At 38.8% G+C, this 24,722-nt stretch overlaps 1 protein-coding gene across 1 annotated transcript in view; it reads right to left on the reverse strand.

Moving 5' to 3' along the window:
- LOC105552402 (vomeronasal type-2 receptor 1-like) overlaps positions 1 to 24,722 on the reverse strand; it is a 49,373-nt gene that overhangs the window by 13,727 nt on the left and 10,924 nt on the right. Inside the window, 2 exon segments of the mRNA XM_011998068.1 lie at positions 1,635 to 1,926; positions 4,151 to 4,262. Coding sequence (XP_011853458.1) covers positions 1,635 to 1,926; positions 4,151 to 4,262 — 404 coding nt within the window.

The raw sequence follows: 24,722 nt of genomic DNA on the forward strand, positions 1-24,722 counted from the left end.
AACAAACAACTCTAGATGTGCAGCCTTTAAGAGCTGTAACACTTACCGTGAAGGTCTGCCACTGAACTCCTGAAGTCAGCGAGACCAAGAACCCACCGGAAGAAAGAAACTGCAGACACATCTGAAGGAACAGACTCGGGACACACCATGTTTAAGAACACACCATCTTTAAGAACTGTAACACTCACCACAAGGGTCCAAGGCTTCATTCTTGAAGTCAGCGAGACCAAGAACCCACCAATTCCGGACACAATATGACACATTTTTGCCTGTCCTATCACATTCCCATCTCATGTTATAATATTAACACACCACCTTCAATAGGATTGCCCATATTATAACTCCATAGCTCAAGATTGTCAATTTCTTCATGAGTACCAGAATATTCTTATTTCCTGTTTCCTCTACCGCATGTCCTATTTTCACTCCATTGGCTAAAGTTTACATTCTTCTTTGGAGCCTTGCAAATAGCAACATTGGAAGCCCTATGTAGGAAATAATCTTATTTAAGAAGCAGAGACACCTGATATCTAATTCTGGATACGTATTTTATCACTGTAAAATCTTAGAGAAGTTACTTAAACCTTCTGAACTTCAGTTTCCCTATAAGTGAAATCAGGGTAATGATATCTACATTTCAAGATTGCTCAATATATTCAATGAGATGACAAATGTGAAAATGTCCATCACATAGATTTCTTTTACCTTCGTTGGATATTTACTACAAGCATTTAATGAGAATATCTAGAGGTTTCCAGCTAGTGCTTGGAAGACAGAGCTCACAGCAGCAGCAGTTTGAGCTGCACGAAGCCCACATCTAACGTGTCATTGGGTCACCCAACCTCTCTTCTTGGTTCTATTTCTCAGTATTTTCCCGTTGCCTCTACATCCGTATTTGAAGCTTTATAAGAAATACTCTGGTAATGCTACTTTTTACAGTTATTTCAAATTCTCTCATTACTTCAGCAACACAAATAAGCTTATTCACATTGATAAGTCGTGACAACTGATATTTAATGATCCATCCTTAGAAATAATGATAGAGCTGTATTCATATTTCCTTAATAATCAATTTTTTCTAGAATAATCTCTTCTTGTGTTGAAATATGTCATTGTCTCCGAATTTTAAATAACCTGTAAAGTTAGCATCCTCTAAACTCTAGCCATCTTGCATAATTCCTAGGCCCATTTCAGTATGTCAGTGCATGAATCAAAATTGTCATGAATAGTAAGCATTAATATAGGCAAGAAAAAAAGTGAATTTCTTATACCATCCATTGACCAACACATATTTATTGATCACCTACACTGTGCTCCACACAGTCCTATAGAGTATTATGCCTAGTGAGTTGTCAACATACAAATCACTGAGTCATAATCTAGAGCCAAAAATTAAAGCAGCATGCCAAGGGATGTAGAAAAATCTCAAATTGCCTCTAAGTAGACATCAATTCACACTTGCTAAGGCCTGATTGAACATAGTAATTAGGGACAGCAGCATCACCACCATCCCTGTTTGTCTCTGCAACTTAACTCAGCCTCACCTGAGCACCTTGCTATCTGCTGCAATTTCCACAAGTATGACTTGTGTTGTTTTTTTTTTAAGTTAGTACTAGCACAATAATTGGAGATACTTGAGGCAAATAATATAACCCTAGAATTCTTGAAGCAGCAACTGATAAGGATGATCCAACTGCTCCAACAATTCCTCCCAAAAATGCTCCAGTGCTGTTCCTAAAATTGGGCCTGCTTTCTTCCTGCCCTGTAAGAAGTACCAAAGCTGTTTCCAGTGATTTGGAGATGGTAAAACAGGTATCAAAGATCTGATAGCCCAAAGTGATGTTGGGCAAAATGTCCTTCCTCTTATTAATCTCCTTGATCATGTGGATCATGGCTTTCATTCAGCAGAATCCCTGAAAGTTAAACCTGAAAAAGAAATAGACTTTGTAGGTTATTAGGTGGGTCTTTGAGGGGAAAAGCAGCTTTTGGAGCATTTTGCCAGAGCATCAGCAGGCACCTCACTTTCTTGAGCATGTTAGTTTTTCTTAAATGATACTACAAACTTGAAAGATTCAAGTATGAATAATATTCATCATTGATAGATTTGGATTGAAAAGTACCATTTTGGATGTCTTCTTGCTCCGTGTTTCTTTCATATGCTATAATCTCTTTAAACTGCTATATCTTTTCACAAAAATATTCTTATATTCATAATTATAACCACCTAACAGGGCCTCCAATAATTTCTCAATACATTTTTCCCCATTAATTGGAAGTCCCTGGTGCCATATGAGTCTCCTTTCTCTCCTACTTGCTTTCTTTAGCTTTTTTTCTGGACATTAATTATAAAAATTATGTAAATACAAGGAAATACTTATGCTAGGAGTACCTAAAAGCAGTACATAAAATCTATATATACTATGACTCCAATTACAATAATTTTTCTATCCATAATTTCATTGTTAACGTTAAGAGGTTTTTAATTGAAAATGTCTTTTTCCTACTACTCCTAGATATAACCATAAATAAAATACCTCCTCCTTTGTGTTTCCTAGCCACTAAAAGGGGAATATATTTCTCTTGCAGTCCATCACCACATTTGCTTTTAAATTCCTTCTCCACTAAAAAAAAAAAAAAAAAAATTAACATTTAATTGCAAACTCTTTCTTCCCAATCTTAACCAAATCTTAACCTATTTGAGAGCAATTTCCCCAAGACCTTCTTTCCTTAATATCTTCTGTGGCTATAGTATCTAACTCTGTGTCTTTTATTCAATAAGTATTTTTTAATTTAATATGTGATAGCAAATAGCCCTGTTGGCAGGGTGGAATTTTTCTCCATGTTTCTTTAATTGGGCTTTTAGTTTATTTTGTTTTTCATTTAATATGTAGTTATTGAGTTCCTCTGGTGCTAGACACTGTAAATACAGTCAGAAACAAGATAAACACAGCACTGTCTAAGCAAAGAAATAGAAAAGTAGCCAAGCAATTTCAGCATAAAATGATAAAAACAGTGATGGGTTAAACCTGGGAGCTATGAAATACAAAGAAGGGGCACCCAGTTCTAGAGGAATTAACAGCCAAGCTGAGGCTTAAAGGATGACCGAAGAACAGGGGAAGAGTGCTGCAAACAGCATGCCTGAAGGCGTTACAGCAAGAGAACATGTCACATTCAAGGAATACAAAAACCAGTATGTTTGGAAGAGACAGGATGGGAGTGGGTGTGGACAATGAAAGCGGAAACTGGAAAACCAGAAGGTGCCAGAACACAAAGGGCTTTATCATCCTAAGATACTTAGTTTCCAAATTTACACTAATGGCAATATCCATTTTTGAAATAAATATAGCAATATCATTTTTAAAATAGAATAGCAACACATTTCAAGAACTAGAAAAATATACACTGGCTGTAATTCCTCCATCCATGAAAATTTATTTGAACAAACTGTTTTTCCCAAAGGAAAAAGTAATATACCCCAACTGTTCATTACAGAATTATTTATAATATTGAAAACCTGGAAAGAACATACATGATGGAAACATTTTTCATTATTTTAAAACTATTAGAGAAATTACACAGCAGTATATGTATAATATTGTGAAAGGTGCAGTATGCAAAGTTGTTTCCATACTATAATTAAAACTACATGTATAAGGTATACTAATATTTGGATAAGGATTAACAAGGAAACTTTTTTAATGCGCACAAAATAATTACTGGAAAGGTGGAATTTGGGATGATTTTTCTTTGATTCATTGATTTCCATTATGATAGTCACAGTATTATTATACAATGCATATATTTTTTCCTCAGGAAGTTTCTCTATGTCCTATGTTTGCTTAGATTAATGGAAACAAAATTAAAATACTCCCTTTCTCCTTCCATTTAACTATCTTTCTCTTTTCTGAGCAACATTTTCAAAATAAGAGCAAGTCTTCCTCTCTGGCCATATTTAAGGTCAGTTAAAGTTATAGTTAAAGTCTGGTCATACTTAAATGATGGCCGGTCAAAATTAGCATATTGTTAAAATTGTGGGTTTCAGAATGAAATTTCTCCAAACTCCAACCTGAATTTCTAGATCAGTTATAGGTGAAGGTTAACAATGCCAAAGTGAAATTATCAGCTTAGGCCCAGCCTGGCTTCTAAGTACCTCGTAGGCCAGGCCTCCCATGAGAACTCTCCTACTGGAGAAATTGCATCACGTGGAGGAGTAAAGAGGCTCGGCAAACACTGGGGTACAGATGAGAGGAAACTGTTGACTCCTATAAGTGAAAGAGAATTATATAGGCTCTAATTTTGAAGAACTATATCAAAAACTTTTAAGACATGAAATGTTTTTGATATTCATAACCCGTATTTAGGATGGGTTGATTAAAATGCTGAAGAACATTTGAGTCTTATAAAGATGAGCAATTTGGGTTTCAGACAAATCAAGCTGGGAGACAAGCAGACTACACACAATGCCTTGCATAACAGATCCACATTGAGGACAAGGAACTGGCTTTTTAGATTGCCTGGACCACATTCAACCACTCTTAAGAGAAGAGGCAATCAGTGGACACCAACCCTGAGATGACTGGGCTGCCAAATGATCAGCCACAGACTTTGAAGCAGCTATTACAACACTGTTCCATAAGGTGAGGGAAAACCCTCTTAAAGCAAATGTAAAAATACAAGTCTGAACAAAGAAATAGAAGCTATTTCTTAATAGAAATTTTAGAAATGGAAGACCACTCAGATTAGTTCATCTTTTTGTGAAATCTGCACTGCAGAGCTTCAGGCCCAGCCCAAGCACTACCTCATCTTCCACTCCTTCTCTTCTGTTGTGATGGAATCCCGTTGGCAGCCGCTCTTTGTGTCCCAGAGAGCTCTGATATACCCCAGAACTCCTGTCTGTTGTAAAGATAAACTTGCCTTACTGCTTCTACTACCTACCTCCCTCCTCTGTACAGCTCATTGCACTTGCACATGCAATAAACCAACTTTCTATATGTGAGGCAATGTGGGGCAGTGCACAGTTCCCCAAATGAAGAGTTCTGATATCAAATAAATTTGGGACGTGCTGCATGCTTAGCCCTTTCTTAGACATTCACAATGCTTGTCATATACTAAATGTTTGTGATGTCTTGGTAGTTACCCAATTTTATCCAAACCCAGAATCCTTTTTTCAAGGAGCATTTATCCGTTTGGAAAATATTCTTAAGGTGGACATGCAAAACACTTGGCTGATTCTGAGAGCCTGAAAGAAAACCACAACTCTGCCTTATGCTTTCCATGTGACCTTGTGTAAGCCATTTAACTTTTTTGAGCCTTAGTTTCCTCATCTGAAATGTGGACATAACATCTTCAACCAGCTGTTTTTAACATTAAATGGGATGTCTTCTGTACCTAAGAATGAGTTAGTACTGAAGAAACATTCTCTTCCCAAGAGCTTCATCCCAGAAAAACAGGCCCAGATCCAAATTGTTTTTTATTTTCTTATTGTCTAGAGTGTCAAGAAAATCAAATACAAATACATGAAGTAAATAAATACTATTGCTTATTTTCTCACAATTTTATGAAGAGGTTGAAATCAGCTTACTGGTACCTCTCTGAGGCAGGTTCTGAGCTCAGGCCCTCATCTCCACAGGCCCTGCTGACTCCCTGGCCTCACTGTCGACCTTTTCTGTTTCCTGCTCCCAGATATCCCCTTCTGGGTGAATATTGAAGCTTTACCCATCCCTGGCCTCCATCCTATGGGACAAACTCGCTTTCTTCCATTTCCTTTCTTGTTATATTTTCAAGAGAAAAACTTTATATGTGATCTCTCAAAATATGAGAGAAAACAGAACCAACTCCTTACAACTTTCTGAAGGTAAATCTTCTCATTGTTTCCATACAATGCCTTTTTATCTGCCTCTCTCTCAAATCTTAGCACTTACCACTTTCTTGTTTGTCATTCTAAATGACTCTGCCTCTTGTACTATTATCTGACTCTTCTGATCTTCCGCTATGGTAGTTCATCAGGCAAGCTCTCTCCCTAAATTCTCTTCAGAAATGCCCTGTCCTGCTCTCACTGTCCACCTTCCCCACATTTCTATTCCCTTATAGCAAGAAGGACCAACTGAAAAATAACTAGAACTCATCCTTTTGGGTGAATAACTAGTAGTCACTGTCTGCCCCTGTCACTTGCCAATAAACAGTAGAATTTTTAGTACTAAAAGCCAACCTAAAGGCTGTGGTGCTAACTCTTAGTGCTCTCCTGTATCTTACTCTCCACTTCTTCCTGACAATAAACAAGAAGTCACGGCTTAGAAATTTGGTACTTTGCCTGTTTTCACAGTTTCTAACTCCTGCAACTATTATTTATTTTACATACCTATATTGGGTAAGTTTGTCTTATATCACTTATTAACTTTTTTAAAGCACATTATATTTTCTTTCATGTGCACATATATCAAATACATAATGTAAAGCCAAGCAGTAGCCACTCAAATCCTGTTGGCATTGATTATGCAAATCCCAAAATATTCCTGATAAGTGAATTATTTTCAGAAAGGGATGTAGTTACTTCTCATCACTATTGCAACCACAAGGTATATGTAAAATTATTTTTAATGAGGAGGAGGGGAGTTTTATTTTAAAACATGTATATTGGCTTTTCCATTTAACCTTTTAGGAAAATAACCTTCAGAAGTTCCAATGCAGAACAGACAACAAATTAAATGATTCTGTTTATGAAATATAAATATTATATGTTTTGTTAAACTTCAAGTTTTCATTTTATGTTAGTAAGGATTGAAGAAGAGAAAAACTATGATAAATAACGAACTGAGTCTACCATAATGTAGCCATAAACAAAAGCCATTCTCATCTTTCTTCTTTTAGCTTCACAGTAAGAAAAGAATTAAAAGATCTAGGAAAAAGATAAGTAGAGAGTGATTACAATCCTCTCTGCCAACAACATTATGGTTGATCCCTCTGCTAATGATATCTCAAATATGGGCCATAAAATATAATCAAAGGACAGTGGTTGTAATTAGCAAAGATTTAATGTGTAAGAAATTATTTACATTTTTACAATATGCATTTACAATTATAATAGCCATGCAGCATCATGGAAATGCTCCCTACACAATATAAAATGCTAAATATAAAATTGCATCTGTGCTATGGTCACAACTATGCACAAATTATGGATGCATTTCTATAAAGGGCTAAGAAAGCATATAGGAAAATGAAAAGATCTGCTTTGTTATGCAAGTAGAATGGTGGATAAATGTTTTATTTTTAATTTCTGGTGTTCTTTTTATAGCTGAAGTTGGGGGAGTGATCTAACACATGTTTGCCTTTATTATAATGGATTACAAGCAAATTCAGATTATCAATCATGGATTCCATTTCCTTACATGACAACTTGGAGTTAGGGGAGTGGAAGGCAGAACCCTCACAGCAACTAAAAGAACCTTGCCATTAACAGTAGCTCAGAAATAAGTTAGTGTTCCCACACTGTGTATTTTCACTTGATGAGAGTTTAGTCTATAACAATTAATAATAAACCTGCAATACTGTAATTCTGCATTAGGGCTTCTCAAATCTTAATGTGTACATGAATCACCAGGGGGTCTCATCCAAATGCAGATTCTGATTCAACAGGCCTGGGAATGTAGCCTGAGATTTTACATTTCTAACAGTCTTGGGTGACACCTCTAGGAGAGGCCTGGCAAGAAGGGGAGGAGAAGGAGCTCTCAGGAAGAAACCCAGGGACATGAGCCTCACCAGTGACAAAGGAAACAGTGTGAGCTGAGGGCAACACTTCACCTTAAAGTGTAGGTTAAAGAAAATGATGCATACAAAAAATGTTCACTGACCTCTTATGGGCTTTACAAAAGTTTCTAAGGTAGTTTATTATCCCCTAGTCGCAGAGGCAGGAAGGCAGGAAGGAAGGCTCAGAAATTAAGTAAGTTTCCCACCACCATGCTAATAAAAGTGGCAGAACACAGATTAAAAATGATGTATTCCATTCCAAATCTCATGTTTTGTTTACTTTACAAATGAAGAATCATGAGCTCACAGATCCAGCGTATGCTAAAGTGCAGACACCAAAGCACACATCCTTTCAGAGGCCTAGGGGTAGAGAGAAAGGACATGGACCAAGTCCCAGAGCAGGAATTGGAGGTGTGGCTTTTTCACTGTGTGACCCTCTCTCCATCTCTTGGACCTCAGGCCCCTCATCACCAAATAGGAGGCTTCAGACTAAACAGCATTGTTTCTTAAGGGTCTTAGGTCCTAACAGAGTCAGCAATGCTCTGGTTCTGACTGAGCCATTCTAAGGCTCAGATTCAATGATAGCTTAATAATGTGCTGCCAGAGCAAGCAGTAGCAAATTGTTTCATTGACTATCAAGGTGAAATTGTTTTCTCAATAATACTTTGAACCTAATTACCATTTTCACATGACTCTGACTTCAAGGATCCCCGATCAAAGCAAAAGACACCAGATGAATGTTGGTGCAAAAGGCCATAGGTGTTTAATCCCATGTGTCCACACCAAGACTCCTAGGCCTGAGACCATGAGCTGTATGTTTTTACCTCACTCCCCTAGACATGTTTGATCTTTGTGGTTCTCCAAGGGCCCTGGTGAAAGTTAGGCTTCCTTCCAGGAACAAAAACACATCCTGTCCAGACTTGTCTTCACCTTCAAGCGAAAGAAGACATCCGAGCTCCTAAAGACTCTGGACCCATGTTATTAATAAAGGCTAAGAATATTTAAAGACTGTTACATGGTTTCCAGGAAAAGCTCAAACCCCAAATCTACTGCAGATAAACACTGCTGAGTGCTTCTGAGAAGCTGGGGCATTACAGCCATCCCAGTGCACTCACAGCTGGGTCACAGTCATTTGGTCAGGCACAGTTTGTCAGATGTCATTTGACTTTTATATTTCTCCATGTTACTCGGAATCCTAGGTAATACTCATGCCATACCCGCAGATGAATAAACACACTAATCTACTTTGTTTTATTTCCTATGCAGAGCCATCCTACCCAGTCACATAATGACATAACACCTAGTTATATGTATTTAAGTTGCTGTTTTCACTTTGCAAAATGTATATTACAGCTGACTCTTAAACGACATGCGTTTGAACTGCATGGATCCACTTTCATGTGGATTGTCTTCTGCCTCTGTCACCCCCAAGACAGCAGGAAAAATCCCTCCTCTTCCTCTCCCTCCTCAGCCTATTCAATGTGACAATGACAATGATGAAGACCTTTATAATGATTCACTTCAACTTAATACATAGTAAATATACTTTCTCTTCCTTATGATTTTCTTAATAACATTTTCTTTTCTCTAGCTTACTTTACTGTAAGAATACACTATCTAGTACGTATACTAAATATGTGTTCATTGACTGTTCATGTTATCAGTCAGGGCTTCAAATCAACAGCAGGCTATTAGTAGTTAAGTTTTGGGGGAGTCAAAAATTATGCACAAATTTCCAACTGCACAGGGGAAGGGGTCAACACCCCAACCCCCATGTTGTTCAAGTGTCAACTGTAGTTGTTTTAGATGTATGTCTCCAACAGTTAAAACATGTTTACCTATAATATGAATTTTGTGACATTATGACATTATGGCTTGCCTGTATCTTTATTTTGAGAAGAAAAAAAAGACCAAAAATAAATCAGCTTTCATAAGTGCATTGTTATTATGATATTCAAGTTATTAATGAGAGGCCTCGAGGTGTGTAAAAAGTAGGCTTTGGGATTTTTTAACACGTCAATACTAATCACTTGTTACAGAAGAGCCCCTGTGTGTCTAAACAGAGAAAGCCCTTAATTATAGCAAAGGAGAAAGACATTCAGACACCGCAGGCATAAAAATCTTTAAACAGCTGCCTTGCTGAATTGAGAAAGCCACAGGTTACTACCTCGTCTGCTGTATCTATTTTCAGGAAAACAATTTGACAGCCTGATTAATCTCCTACCTCAATATCAGCTGACTCAATAAACAGCAACTCTTACCATACAGAACCTACAGCATCCTCTTTCTCCTTGGGAGCATCACATGTTACAGAGCTATAGCATGCTGTGGCTGCAACAAAAATCGTGAAGATGGTAAGCGATTGACTAAAGCTGGAAGACTATTATAATCACAGCCTTGCAGAGAATAAACATCTATTTTTTTTTAAATTTTGAAATAAAGAAAACTGACCAGCTATAATTCTCACCTAAAAAATTAAGTATGCCTGCCTGCCTCCAATCTTCCCTTTTAATCTATCCCAACACTGAAAGAAAGTGACCACATCAATCTCCAGACCACCTTCTACATTTTTTAGTTTATTGAAATATAATTTACATACGACACACCAGCCCCTTTTAAGATGTACAGTTCAATATTGTTTTAGTATATTTACAGAGTTATGCATTCATCACTGCAATCTAATTTTAGAACACTTTCATCATCACAAAAAGGAAAACTTACTTCCCATCCGTCCCTCACTCTAAGCCTTAGGAAACCACTTAATCTACTTTCTGTCTTGGTAGATTTGTCCATTCTGGACATTTTATTTAAATTGAATTACACAATATATGGGGGTTTTGTGTCTGGTTTATTCATACAGCATAATAGTTTGAAGTTACCCATGTTGTAGTACATATTAGTACTTCATTTAAGAAATATCTTTGAGATATAATTTATACACCATAAAATTTACCCAATTAAAAAGTACAATTTAATGGGTTTTACTATACTTAAAGAGTTGCAAATATCACATGGACTACTTTGGGAATATAGAATCATTCCCCTTTCTGTCCACTACCACCCCTAGCCCTAGATAACCACTAATCTACTTTTATGTTGGTAAAGATTTCCTATTCTGGACATTTATATAAATGGAATAATAAAATATGCGGTCATTATTACTGGCTTATCTTATTTAACACAGCATTTTCAAAGCTTGCTCATGTTTTAGCATGTATTGGTACCTTCTTCCTTGTTACTGATTTCTTTTCATTGCCAAATAATATTCCATTGTATGGATGTGCCAGATTTTGTTTATCCATTTATCTGTTAATGAAGATTTGGATTGTTTTCACTCTTTGGCTGTTATGAACAATGCTGCTATGAACACTCTTTTACAAGTATTTGTGTAAACATACGTTTCCAACATTTTGATGTTCATATAAACATGTATTCTCCCATATCCAGGAGTAAAATTGGTAAGTCACATGGTAACTCTATGTTTAACATTTCGAGAAACTGCCAAACTGTTTCCTAAAGTGGCTCCACTATTTTACGTTACCATTAGTAATGTACGAGGGTTCCAATTTCTCTACATCCTTACCACCACTTGTTATTCTCCTGTTTTATTATAGCCCTTCTAGTGCTTATAAAGTGATATCTCGTTGTGGTGTTGGTTGTCACCTCCCTTACAGTTAATGACTCAGAGAAAGCTATATGCTTTCTCCTAGATGTTTTCAAATTTTAATTCTTACATCTAGGATTATTATCTATTTTGAGTTAATTTTTGTGTGTGATATAAAGTAAAGCCTAAGTTCTTTTTTCCCTTTTCTTATAAATAACCAACTGTCTCTGCACCATTGGTTGGAAAAACTATTCTTTCCAAAGTTGAAATGAATTATTATGGCATCCCTGGCAAAAATAACTTGACTGCAAATGTAAGGATTTATAATCTCAATTCTATTCCACCGGTCTATACGTCTATCATTTTGCCAGTGTTGTGCTGCCTTCATTACTGTAGTTTTGTTGTGATTTTTGATATCAGGATATGTAAGTCCTCCAATTTTATTCTTTTTCAAAAGTGTTTAAACAATTCCAGGTCTTTTCCATTTCCATGTGAATTTCAGGATCAGCTTGTCAATTTCTGGAAATCTTCAGCCAGCTAAGGAGTCTGATAGAGATTGTGTTGAATCTGTAGATCAGTTTTGGAAGTGTTGCCATCTTAATATTAAGTTTATGTATCAGAAGACTCAGATCATTTGCAAGGGCTCTTCATCTGCCTCAGATCAAATCCACCTACAACAGGTCTTACAAGGTCCAAGGTCCATCTTGATCCAGCCCCTAGTTAAGTAACCATTGCCTCTTTGGCAGCACCCCCTCCCATTGCCACCACAAAATACACTACAAGCCATATAAACCTGCCTTTGGTTCTTTAAATATGTGATGCTCTCTTTTATCTCCAGGTCTGTCCTCACTCACATACACTGCACATTCTCTGTGTCAGGGGTTTTCTCCCTTGTGCCCCATCCCTGATTCACTTCTTTTCCTTCACATCTCAGGTCCCTTTTCACTTTCTCTGAGACTCATATCGTGAGATATGCAGCTCCCCACAGTCTACTGACTTGCCTTTCTTTGTTCTTTCATAGTGGACTTCAGTTTATTTGATGGAAAACATTGTTCAAGACTTCAAATTGGTTGAAATATCTTGATTGAAATGAGTATCACTAGTCCTTGTTTTAGGCAGTATTAGAAATCTGGGCAGTTTTACAACTATTCTTGTGTCTTTAAACATTTTTATAACTCTTTATAAAATCTTCAGGATTTGGAGAAAATATTTTCCTTCCTTTTTTTCTAGTATTTTCCTCCAATCTGTTGTACCTGTTCATACCTATTGGGCCTGTTTAAAATGGTTGTTGCAGGTTGACTAATGGCCCCTCAAGGTGTCTATGTCTTCATCTCTGAAACCTCGGAATATGTTTATTCTATGGCAAAATGAAAATCTACAGATGTAATTAAGTTAAAGACTATAAAATGAGGAGATTAACCAGGATTATCCAAGCGGGCGCAAAGATGAAATCACAAGTGTCCTTATAGAAGGGAAGCAGAGAGAGATACTACAGAGACGAGAAGAAAATGTGAGGAAAGCAGAGTCTGGGGTGTTGGCAGCCTCTCCAAACTGAAAAAGGCACGTAGTTGGGTTCTCCTCTCATAGCTTCCATAGGGAACTAGTTTTACTGACACCTTGACTTTAGCTCAATGAAACTGATTTCAGAAACTGATCTCCAGAGTTGTAAAATAATAAATTTGTGTTGCTTTAAGCCACTAAATTTGTGGTAATCTGTTACAGCAGCTAAAGGTAATACAATAGTAATGAGTTGTAAATAACCTAACATCCAACAAGAAGGGCTACTTGGAATCAACTTGGATGTCCAATAACATGCCAGTAGGAAACAACCTATGTGCCCACAGGAAGAAACTGGTTATATAGATTCTGATAAGTTTCAGAAGAATAGGCGTGGTTTGGTTTTCTTCATCACCCAGGCTGGAGTGCAGTGCCGCAATCTAGGCTCACTGCAACCTCCACCTCTCGGGTTCAAGTGATTCTCGTGCCTCAGCCTCCTGAGTAGCTGGAATTACAGGCATGTGCCACCATGCCCAGCTAATTTTTGTATTTTTAGTAGAGACAGAGTTTCACCATGTTGGCCAGGCTGGTCTCGAACTCCTGACCTCAAGAGATCTGCCTCCCTTGACCTCCCAAAGTGCTGGGATTCCAGGTGTGAGCCACCCATTGCACCCAACCTGGTTTTCTTAATGCATTAGAAAAAGATCTGGGAGGCTGTCTACAAGTTATTAAAGTGGATAGGACAATGAGTATTCTTTATGCTATTCTTTTTATTTGTTTATTTCATCTTCAGTGAGTCAAAGGCTTCATTGTTGTTGTAGTAATAAAGGAGATAGATCAATAAAAGAAACTTTAGCAATGAAAGGAACAATAAGAAAACACAAGGAAAGGATCTGGAGTCTTTAGGAGCCTGAGGGGACTGTATGATTTCTTAATTTCTAATTTATATGCATCCAGCTTCTCCTGTACTATTTGTTCAACAATGTTTTCAAGAACATTTCCATCTTGCAAATTGGTTGAAAATGAGTATTTCTAATCGCTGGTTCCCATTTTTATAGCTTTTGTATGTACTATAAATACTGTATGATAATCTCTACTACTATATTTATGTGCCATAAGACAAAGATCTTGCCTAGAAATGATCATTTAGATGGTGAGAATCAGTAAAACTAAGTAAAATAATTGGAAAATGAGGCAATCTGCAATAAAATGTTGAGTTACACATCTTGGATTTTAAGGGAATGATATGTGGTGGTTCATAAAACCATAAACATAGCTTTCCATGTGCTTAGATTATTTATCCACATCAGCATCCCGAACTGTGAGTTCAAAATATACCGATTAACAATAACATTAATAGCAATGATAACAGTACTATTAGAATAAAAGCGTCATATTCCACAGTATATGTGTCTCATTGTTCAGCAACCCTTACAAAAACCATGTGCAGTAAAAATACTTCACCATTATTTATACTTTACACATGAAGAAGCTGGAGCTCAGAAAAGTTTAGCAATATTATCAAGGTCACAAAGCTCCTTAGTGACTTAGATGACTTTTCTATTTAGTGACCTGCCCATGGGAGGTACAGATATCCCAGATCCCCATCTGTCTCTAAGAATCAAAGATAAAGGGAATCACCAGTAGCTCCCCTACTCCATTGGGGATTTCCAGTGAAGAGGAACCTGTGGCAAGAAATTTCTGACTGACACCTGCTCAAAGCTCAAGGGAATTTCTTGCTGAGCTCATTGCTGTGATGCCTAACACTGGATGGCAATCTTGCACTAGGCAGAATTCATTAAGTGCCTAAGGGTCATGCAGGTCCATTTGTTTTTTGTTTTGTTTTGTTTTTAATTGTATCTATTTAAGGTGCACAATTTTTTTAATATTAGTCCATTTGTTTTTAGAAGTAGGTTACTGTTGGCCAGGTGCAGTGGCTCACACCTATAATCCCAGCACTTTGGGAGGCCAAGCCAGGAGGATTGCTTGAGGTCAAGAGTTCGAGACTAGCCAACATGGTGAAACTCTGTCTCTAATAAAAATACAAAAATGAGCCAGGCATGGTGGTGCATGCTGGTAATTCCAGCTAGTTGAGAGGCTGAGGCACAAGAATCACTTGAATCCAGGAGGTAGAGGTTGCATGAGCTGAGATCGTGCCACTGCACTCCAGCATGGGCAACAGAGTGAAACTCCATCTCAAAATAAATAAATAAATAAATAAATAAATAAATAAATAAAAAACAACAACAACAAAATAGGTTACTGCTCAACTTGCCAGAAGTGACTTATAATATTTGTGTTAAACACTATTATGATGTAGCAGAATGAGAATTTGTAACAATTCCAAAGTGCACTAAATGCAACTTTATTTTCTACAATTGTCCCCATCTTGCTCCAGCTGGCTCTGACTACAGTTCTGCTGGTGGTCATTAAGGTACAGTTGAAATGGTGTTGGGGAATTTATTCATCTGTTTTCACACTGCTATAAAGAAATACCTGAGACTGGGTAATTTATAAAGTAAAGAGGCTTAACTGACTCACAGTTCCACATGGCTGTGGAGGCCTCAGGAAACTTATTAACACAACCATGGGGGAATGCAAAGGGGAAGCAAGCACCTTCTTCACAAGATGGCAGAAGAGAGAAGAACAGGGGAAACTGCCACTTATAAAACCATCAGATCTCACGAGAGCTCCTACTCACTATCATGAGAACAGCATACAGAACCGCCCCCATGATCCACTCACCTACCTCCCTTGACACGTGGGGATTACAATTGGAGATGAGATTTGAGTGGGGACACAGAGCCAAACCATATCAAGGAGGAACACTTGATTCTGCTAAAGAAGGGTAACAGCATCTCTTTCTAAATACTGTCTTCAGATAAAGACTCAATGTAATTCAGATTTATATTCTTCATAACAGTGGTTTCTCTCCTCTTAAGGAACTTCCCTGTCCAATTATCCCTTCCTCTGAGTTCCATGGAAAGTTTATTACAATGTGGGGAAGAGCCTCTGGTCCACGTGCCACATTCTGTGTCCTTGCCGACCTCACTTCATTTGGTCATTGTCACAGCTACCATGTTGATAGACATTGACAAGATTGTGGATATCTAGACTATACTTTCAGGGATCATTTCTATAGTTTGTTACTAGAGAAGTTTCTCTGAATGTGTAGAGCACCGAAGACAAAAATCCCCTCTCTCACCACTCCTATTCACTCATAAGTGAGAGTTGAACAATGAGAACACATGGACACAGGAGGAGAATATCACACACCAGGGCCTGTTGGGGAATGGGGGGCTGGGGGAGGGATAGCATTAGAAGAAATACCTAATGTAAATGACGAGTTGATGGGTGCAGCAAACCAACATGGCACATGTATACCTATGAAACAAACCTGCACGTTGTGCACATGTACCCTAGAACTTAAAGTATAATAATAATAATAAATCAAAATTAAAATTATAAAAAAGTAAAATAATAGAAACCCCCCCAAAACAAAGACTGTAGATCTCTAGTCATGACTTCATGTACAAGGCCCCTTCACTCTGTGACCTCCTTTTTCCATGACTCCAGGCTTCTTCTAGCCTACCATTCCTCTCAGTTTCCATGTTCCTCTCTACTCACACACAGCCTGCAAGTACCTGTGATTCTCCAGTGCACCATTGTTCAGGCCATGGGGCATAGGGGAACTAGTTTAGGCCCATCTATGGAAGCACCTCTCTCCAGCATCACTTCTGAACTGAGCCCATAGGACGGCAGCATGTTCAATAAGGTGCCACAAAAAACCCCATGGCTTTCCTCACCTTCTTGCAATCTCTCCAGCGTGGAGAGTCTCTGAGAGCCCCAAACCTGTGTGGATGTTTAACCACACTTGCCACATGCTCAACCCTAGGACATGGAGAACTAGGAAATTCTTACCTGGCCCTCATGTCTTTCTCAACTTCCCCCCTTTTCACAGCACCAGGACTTTCTGTTTACTTTCCCTTTCCCTCTGTAAGCAACGTTCCTATGTAATAGCCTGTTTCTTACCAACTGCATGAGTGTCTTTGCTCCACGTAGATACCTTTTCCCTTCCTTAGCACTAAAACCTTCATAATCTGGCCCTTATGCTAGAAGGACTACAGAAGTTTTTTTGTTTTTAATTACCAAAGGGCAAATATATTGTAATTATTTCAAGAATATCCGTTTCCAATAATAGCAGTAATTAAGTGTTAGGCTCTGTCTCTAGGGTTTGAAGCATGGCTGTACCACTCACTAACTGTCCAGCCTTGGATATGTCACTTAACTATTCTATACTTCAGTTTCCTCTTAAGTTGAAAAAAAATAGATAACAGTCAGCTTGTTATGATGCTTAAGTAAGATAAAGCAGGTGTAGCTCTCAACATAGTTGCTAGTACACAATGAAGTGCCTAGCTAACATTAGAAATTAGTGGTGTTTCTTTGTTCCTTAGCTACTAAGTTAGTCATTCATTTAAGTTATTGAATTTCATGTACAAAAAAAGAACACTAAACAAAGAAAGGATACCATTATTTTATTTCCTTATAAAACCACAAAATTCTGCCTCCAGCTTTTTAGATCCCCTTGCAGAAGATCATTGCTGAGATGCGTTTTTAGATCCCCTTGCAGGAGATCATTACTGAATGCCAGTGTTTCACTGGGCAGGCTTCATTAAGACCCTGGAGAGTGGGTTCTTCCTTTCTGAAAAAGGGCGTGGTTAAATCAACTTAATCAAATGTTAAGTGAAAATTTAGGGTCTGTCACATACACACATATACACAATACACAATCTCTCCCTTTTTTTTTTTTTTTTGGAAATGGAATCTCACTCTGTTGCCCAGGCTGAAGTGCAGTGGCACAATCTCAGCTTATTGCAGCCTCCGCCTCCCGGGTTCAAGCAATTCTCCTGCCTCAGCCTCCCAAGGAGATGGGACTACAGGTGAAGCCACCATGCCTGGCTAATTTTTGTATTTTTAGTAGAGGCAGGGTTTTGCTAGGTTGGCCAGGCTGATCTTGAACTCCTGACCTCAGGTGATCTTCTCACCTCGGCCTCCCAAAATGCTGGGATTATAGACGTGAACCACCGCACTTGGCCCACAATCTCTTCAAATCAACCAGAAAATATATCTTAAAAGCTATCTTCACATTTTAAATGATCTATTTAATACTAAATATCTTATTAACATTGAAAATGTCTCTTTTAATACTTCAGTAAGCGCCATTGTCAGTACATAGTATTCTATATACAACTGTCAAGTGTTTAGTAACAGCTGATTACTATGGCTTAATAGCCACTTCTGAATGAATCAGAAGCACTTTGAAACCTGGTTAAAGTAATTTATCTAGTTGTTCAAACACAGTTCCGCGAAACAAGCTGCAAAATGTACCTGGCTTATAGTCCTGCCCTCTCAATAAACATGTGCTGCAAAACAAAATGCTGTCACACAACTATACCTTGAAACAACTGTAACTCTTTAGAAACTACCATTATGGAGAGATTTGGGTCATAAAAGAAATTTTATTAAATTTAGTGAGATACATATAGGAATTCAAATTGTGCTGCAATATTCCTTTGTTCATTGGTTCATTCATTTAAACTACCGTTGAGAGAGATATTCAAAATAAGCCAGATTTGCAACTCCAACAACCCACACCAGAATGCAAAAATTTCCCTTTTCCTCTCAGAGCTTGTCAGTCTAAATAACACATATGTGTTTAATTTAACTAAATATCTAAATGATACTTCTAAGATGCTTGGAATATAGTTGCTTTTATAAATATAAGGCACTACCACCCCAGATATTACCAGAGTCTTATTTATAGTGTTAATTTTCACCTTCTATGAAAAAGAGAGTTTGCAGAGCAAACGTCAGACTAGTCTCTATGCAATTAAGAATGTGTGGAGTTCAAATTAGTGAGACTTCATAGCATTTAGAACCAGAGGCAGAGCTATTCCCCTGGAGGGTCTCTGTCTTCAGAATTAACACTGCCTGTTTTGGTTTTGCAAAGTCTACATTTGAGGAAGCGGGAACAAAATCCCATCTAATAAACAAAAGTTTTCTGAAACTTTGGACTCTTTCAAAGCTAAGCAAATGCTTTCAAAGACGGGGCTTGAAAAAACCACTTTACTGCTCTTCCCTGCCCCGACCCCACCACCCAATGCTGGGACATGGGGTACTGTCCCGATGCAGCAAATAAACAAAGGGAAGAATCGAACTGATACTAACTCAAATGTGTCCTTTATACTTTATTTTAAATTTCTATAATCAGGAGGAATGCAGAGGTTCCTTTCTGCAATGTGCTTTGGTAATACATTTATTTGCTTTTTTGGTGTGGAGGAAGAGCAGCTAGTGCTTCTCTCTGAAGAAATTACGAAATCTCTCTTCTACCCATTTTCTCATCTTCATCCCTTTCCCAAATTACTAATTTTTCTTTTCCAAATAAGATTCCATTAGTTTTTTACTATAGACACAAAAATCAGAGCACCTGATATGCATGCCTTGCAGTGACGAAAAAAAAAAAAGCAAATAAATGACAAGGAAGGAACAGGAAAAGCAAAGGTGAGAAATGAGATCTCTTGATATTTTTTCAAAGTGATCAGCTGGACATAAGTGTTGTTTAATGACTCCCTTCCTGCTCACCTCTCCTCAAGGGTCCCACTTCCCCCCACAGCTTACCCCTCTGGGTTGCAACTGGATAAAAAAATTCTAAAGTTTCTTCAATGGGGGAATGATTTGTGTATGCGTGTGAGTGCACTAATTTAAAAAAAAAAAAAAAACCCCAAGCAAATATATATGGATAATCTTCATATCTAGGGAAGAAATGAAATTCTTCTGGTTAAGTGAATAAGGTAAGATAAGAATGTCAATTTATTTTAATGGGTGGTATATCAACTTTTCCCTGAAAAACATGCCCAATTCAATAAAGGAGGAAATCATCATTAAAAAGAAGTTGAGCAGTTTTTTAGTATATTATCCTGTTCATCATAATAGATATTGTCTCTGCCTATCCCAAAAAATAAAATAGAAAATACAAGCAAATAGGGCTGGGCATGGTGGCTTACACCCGTAATCCCAGCACTCTAGGAAGCCAAGGCAGGTGGATACAAGGTCAGGAGCTTGAGACAAGCCTGGTCAACATGGTAAAACCTTGTCTTTACTAAAAGTACAAACATTAGCCGGGTGTGATGGTTGTATGCCTGTAGTCCCAGCTACTTGGGAGGCTGAGGCAGAAGAATCGCTTGAACCCAGGAGGCAGAGGTTGCAGTAAGCCAAGATCATGCCACAGTACTCCAGCCTGGGGGACACAGAACAAGATTCTGTCTAAAAAAAAAAAAAAAAGAAGAAGAAGAAGAAAGAAAGAAAGAAAATACAAGTAAATTTAGGGTGGCTGGCAAGATGGCCAAATAGGAACAGCTCCAGTCTGCGGCTCCCAGCAAGATCAATGCAGAAGGCAGGTGATTTCTGCATTTCCAACTGGGGTACCCGGCTCATCTCATTGGGACTGATTAGACAGTGGGTGCAGCCCATGGAAAGTGAGCTGAAGGAGGGTGGGGCATTGCCTCACCCAAGAAGCGCAAGGGGTTGGGGAACTCCCTCCTTTAGCCAAGGGAAGCCGTGAAGGACTGTGCCATGAGGAACAGTGCATTCTGGTCCAGATACTACACTTTTCCCATAGTCTTTGCAACCACAGACCAGGAGATTCCCTCAGGTGCCTACATCAACAAGGCCCTGGGATTCAAGCATAAAACTGGGCAGCTGTTTGGGCAAACATTGAGCTAGCTGCAGGAGATTTTTTTCATAACCCTGTGGCACCTGGAATGCCAGCGAGACAGAACCGTTCACTCCCTTGGAAACGGGGCTGAAGCCAGGGAGTCAAGTGGTCTAGCTCAGCGGATCCCACCCCCATAGAGACCAGCAAGCTAAGATCCACCCGTATGAAATTCTCACTGCAGCACAGCAGTGTGAAGTTGACCTGGGATGCTTGAACTTGGTAAGGGAAGGGGTGTCCACCACTACTGAGGCGTGAGAAGGCAGCTTTCCCCTCACAGTGTAAACAAAGCCTCTGGGAAGTTTGAACTGGGCAGAGCCCACCACAGCTCGGCAAAGCCGCTCTAGCCAGACTGCCTCTCTAAATTCCTCTTCTCTGGGCAGAGCATCTCTGAAAGAAAGGAAGGAACCTCAGTAGGGGCTTATAGATAAAACTCCAATATCCCTGGGACAGAGCAGTTGCAGGGAGGGGGCAGCTGTGGACACAGCTTCAGCAGATTTAAATGTTCCTGCCTGCCAGCACTGAAGAAAGCAGTGGATCTCCCAGCACAGTGCTCAAGCTCTGCTAAGGGACAGATTGCCTCCTAAAGTGAGTCCCCAACCCCTGTGCCTCCTGACTGAGAGACGCCTCCCAGCAGGAGTTGACAGACACGTCATACAGGAGAGCTCCGGCTGGCATCTGGTGGGTGAGCCTCTGGGACGAATCTTCCAGAGGAAGGAGCAGGCAGCAATCTTTGCTGTTCTGCAGCCTCCACTGGTGATACCTAGGCAAACAGTGTCTGGAGTGGACCTCTAGCAAACTCCAGCAGACCTGCAGAAGAGGGGACAGACTGTTAGAAGGAAAACTAACAAACAGAAAGCAATAGCATCAACATCAACAAAAAGGACGTCCACACAAAACCCCATCCAAAGGTCACCAACATCAAAGACCAAAGGTAGATAAATCCACGAAGATGAGGAAAAACCAGTGCAAAAAGGCTGAAAATTCCATAAACCAGAATGCCTCTGCTCCTCCAAGAAAATCAAAACTCCTCACAAGCAAGGGAACAAAACTGGATGGAGAATGAGTTTGATGAATTGACAGAAGTAGACTTCACAAGGTGGGTAATAACAAACTCCTCTGAGCTAAAGCAGCATATTCTAACCCAATGCAAGGAAGCTAAGACCCTTGAAGAAAGGTTAGAGGAATTGCTAACTAGAATAACTAGTTTAGAGAAGAACATAAATGACCTGATGGAGCTGAAAAACACAGCATGAGAACTTCGTGAAGCATACACAAGTATCAATAACCGAATCAATCAAGTGGATGAAAGGGTATCAGAGACTGAAGATCAACTTAATGAAATAAAGCGTGAAGACAAGATTAGAGAAAGAAGAATGAAAAGGAATGGACAAAGCCTCCAAGAAATATGGGACAATGTGAAAAGACCAAACCTATGTTTGATTGGTGTACCTGATAGTGACTGGGAAAATAGAACCAAGTTGGAAAACACACTTCAGGATATTATCCAGGAGAACATCCCCAACCTAGCAAGAGAGGCCAACATTCAAATGTCGGAAGTATAGAGAACACCACTAAGATACTCCTCCAGAAGAGCAACCTCAAGACACATAATTGTCAGATTCACCAAGGTTGAAATGAAGAAAAAAATGTTAAGCATGGCCAGAGGGAAAGGTTGGGTTACCCACAAAGGGAAGCCCATCAGACTAACAGTGGATCACTCTGCAGATACCTACAAGTCAGAAGAGAAAAGGGGCCAATATTCAACAATCTTAAAGAAAATGATTTTCAACCCAGAATCTCATATCCAGCCAAACTAAACTTCATAAGCGAAGGAGAAATAAAATCCTTTACAGAGAAGCAAATGCTGAGGGATTTTGTCACCACCAGACCTGATTTACAAGAGCTCCTGAAGGAAGCACTAAACATGGAAAAGAAAAAGCGGTACCAGCCATTGCAAAAACATACCAACTTGTAAAGACCATCAACACTATGAAGAAACTGCATCAACTAGTGGACAAAATAACCAGCTAGCATCATGATCACAGGATCAAATTCACACATAACAATATTAACCTTAAATGTAAATGGGCTAAATGCCCCAATTAAAAGGCACAGACTGGCAAATTGGATAAAGAGTCAAGAACCATTGGTGTGCTATATTCAGGAGACCCATCTCATGTGCAAAGACACACATGGGCTCAAAATAAAGGGATGGAAGAAGACTTACCAAGAAAATGGAAGGCAAAAAGAGGCAGGGCTTGCAATCCTAGTCTCTGATAAAACAGACTTTAAACCAACAAAGATCAAAAAAGACCAAGAAGGGCATTACATAATGGTAACGGGATCAAAGAAACAAGAAGGGAAAACTATCCTAAATATATATGCACCCAATACAGTAGCACTCGGATTCATAAAGCAAGTTCTTAGAGACCTACAAAGAGACTTAGACTCCCACACAATAATAGTGGGAGACTTTAACACCCCACTGTCAATATTAGATCAACAAGATGGAAAATTAACAAGGATATTCAGGACTTGAACTCAGCTCTAAACCAAGCAGACCTAAAGGGTATCTACAGAACTCTCCACCTCAAATCAACAGAATATAATTTCTTCTCACCACCACATAGCACTTATTCTAAAATTGACAATAATTGGAAGTAAAACACTCCTCATCAAATGCAAAAGAATGGAAATCTATTGGGGGAACCCACCCCCAATATTTCAATGTAGTTCTTTCTATTTTCCATAAATGTTGGCCAGCTGAGAAATAAAGAAAAAGAGTACAAGGAGAGGAATTTTACAGCTGGGCTGCCAGGGGTGACATCACAGATCAGTAGGACCGTGATGCACACCTAAGCGGCAAAACCAGCAAGTTTTTATTAAGGATTTCAAAAGGGGAGGGGATGTACAAACAGGGAGGTCACGTGCTTCAAGGGACAAAAAGTAGAACAAAGATCACATGCTTCTGAGGAAAGAGGACAAGGGCAAAATCAGAACTCCTGATAAGGGTCTATGTTCAGCAGTGCACATATTGTCTTGATAAACATCTTAACAGAAAACAGGGTTCAAGAGCAGAGAACCAGTCTGACCAAAAATTTATCAGGATGGAGTTTCCCAAACCTAGTAAGCCTGAGGGTACCGCAGGAGACCAGGGCATATCTCAGTCCTTATCTGAACTGCATAGGACAGATGTTCCTGGAGTGGCCTTTATAGACCTCCCCCGGGAATGAATTCCTTTCCCAGAGTATTAATATCAATATTCCTTGCTAGGAAAAGAATTTAGTGATATCTTCCCCACTTGCACGTCCATTTATAGGCTCTTTGCTAGAGGAAAAATATGGCTTTTTTTGCCTGACCTAGCGGGCAGTCAGACCTTATGGTCGTCTTCCCTTGTTCCCTAAAAATCGCTGTTATTTTGTTCTTTTTCAAGGTGCACTGATTTCATATTGTTCAAATATATATGTTTTACAGTCAATTTGTACAGTTAACACAATTATCACAGTGGTCCTGAGGTGATGTACATCCTCAGCTTACAAAGATAACAGGATTAAGAGATTAAAGTAAGACAGGCATAAGAAATTATAAAAGTATTAATTTGGGAACTGATAAATGTCCATATTAAAATGAAATCTTCACAATTTATGTTCCTCTGCACGGCTCCAGCCAGTCCCTCTGTTGGGGTCCCTGACGTCCCACAACAGAAATCATAACAAATAGTCTCTCAGACCATGGTGCCATCAAATTAGAACTCAGGATTAGGAAACTCATCAAAACTGCACAGCTACATGGAAACTGAACAACCTGCTCCTGAATGACTACTGGGTAAATAACGAAATTAAGGCAGAAATAAATAAGTTCTTTGAAACCAATGAGAACAAAGACATGACGTACGAGAATCTCTGGGAAACAGCTAAAGCAGTGTTCAGCGGGAAATTTATAGCACTAAATGCCCTCAGGAGAAAGCAGGAAAGATCTAAAATCAATACCTTAACATCACAATTAAAAGAACTAGAGGCCGGGTATGGTGGCTTATGCCTGTAATCCCAGCACTTTGGGAGGCCAAGGCGGGTGGATCACAAGGTCAGGAGATTGAGACCA

Source organism: Mandrillus leucophaeus, unplaced genomic scaffold, assembly GCF_000951045.1.
Source record: "Mandrillus leucophaeus isolate KB7577 unplaced genomic scaffold, Mleu.le_1.0 Scaffold554, whole genome shotgun sequence".
Lineage (NCBI taxonomy): Eukaryota > Metazoa > Chordata > Mammalia > Primates > Cercopithecidae > Mandrillus > Mandrillus leucophaeus.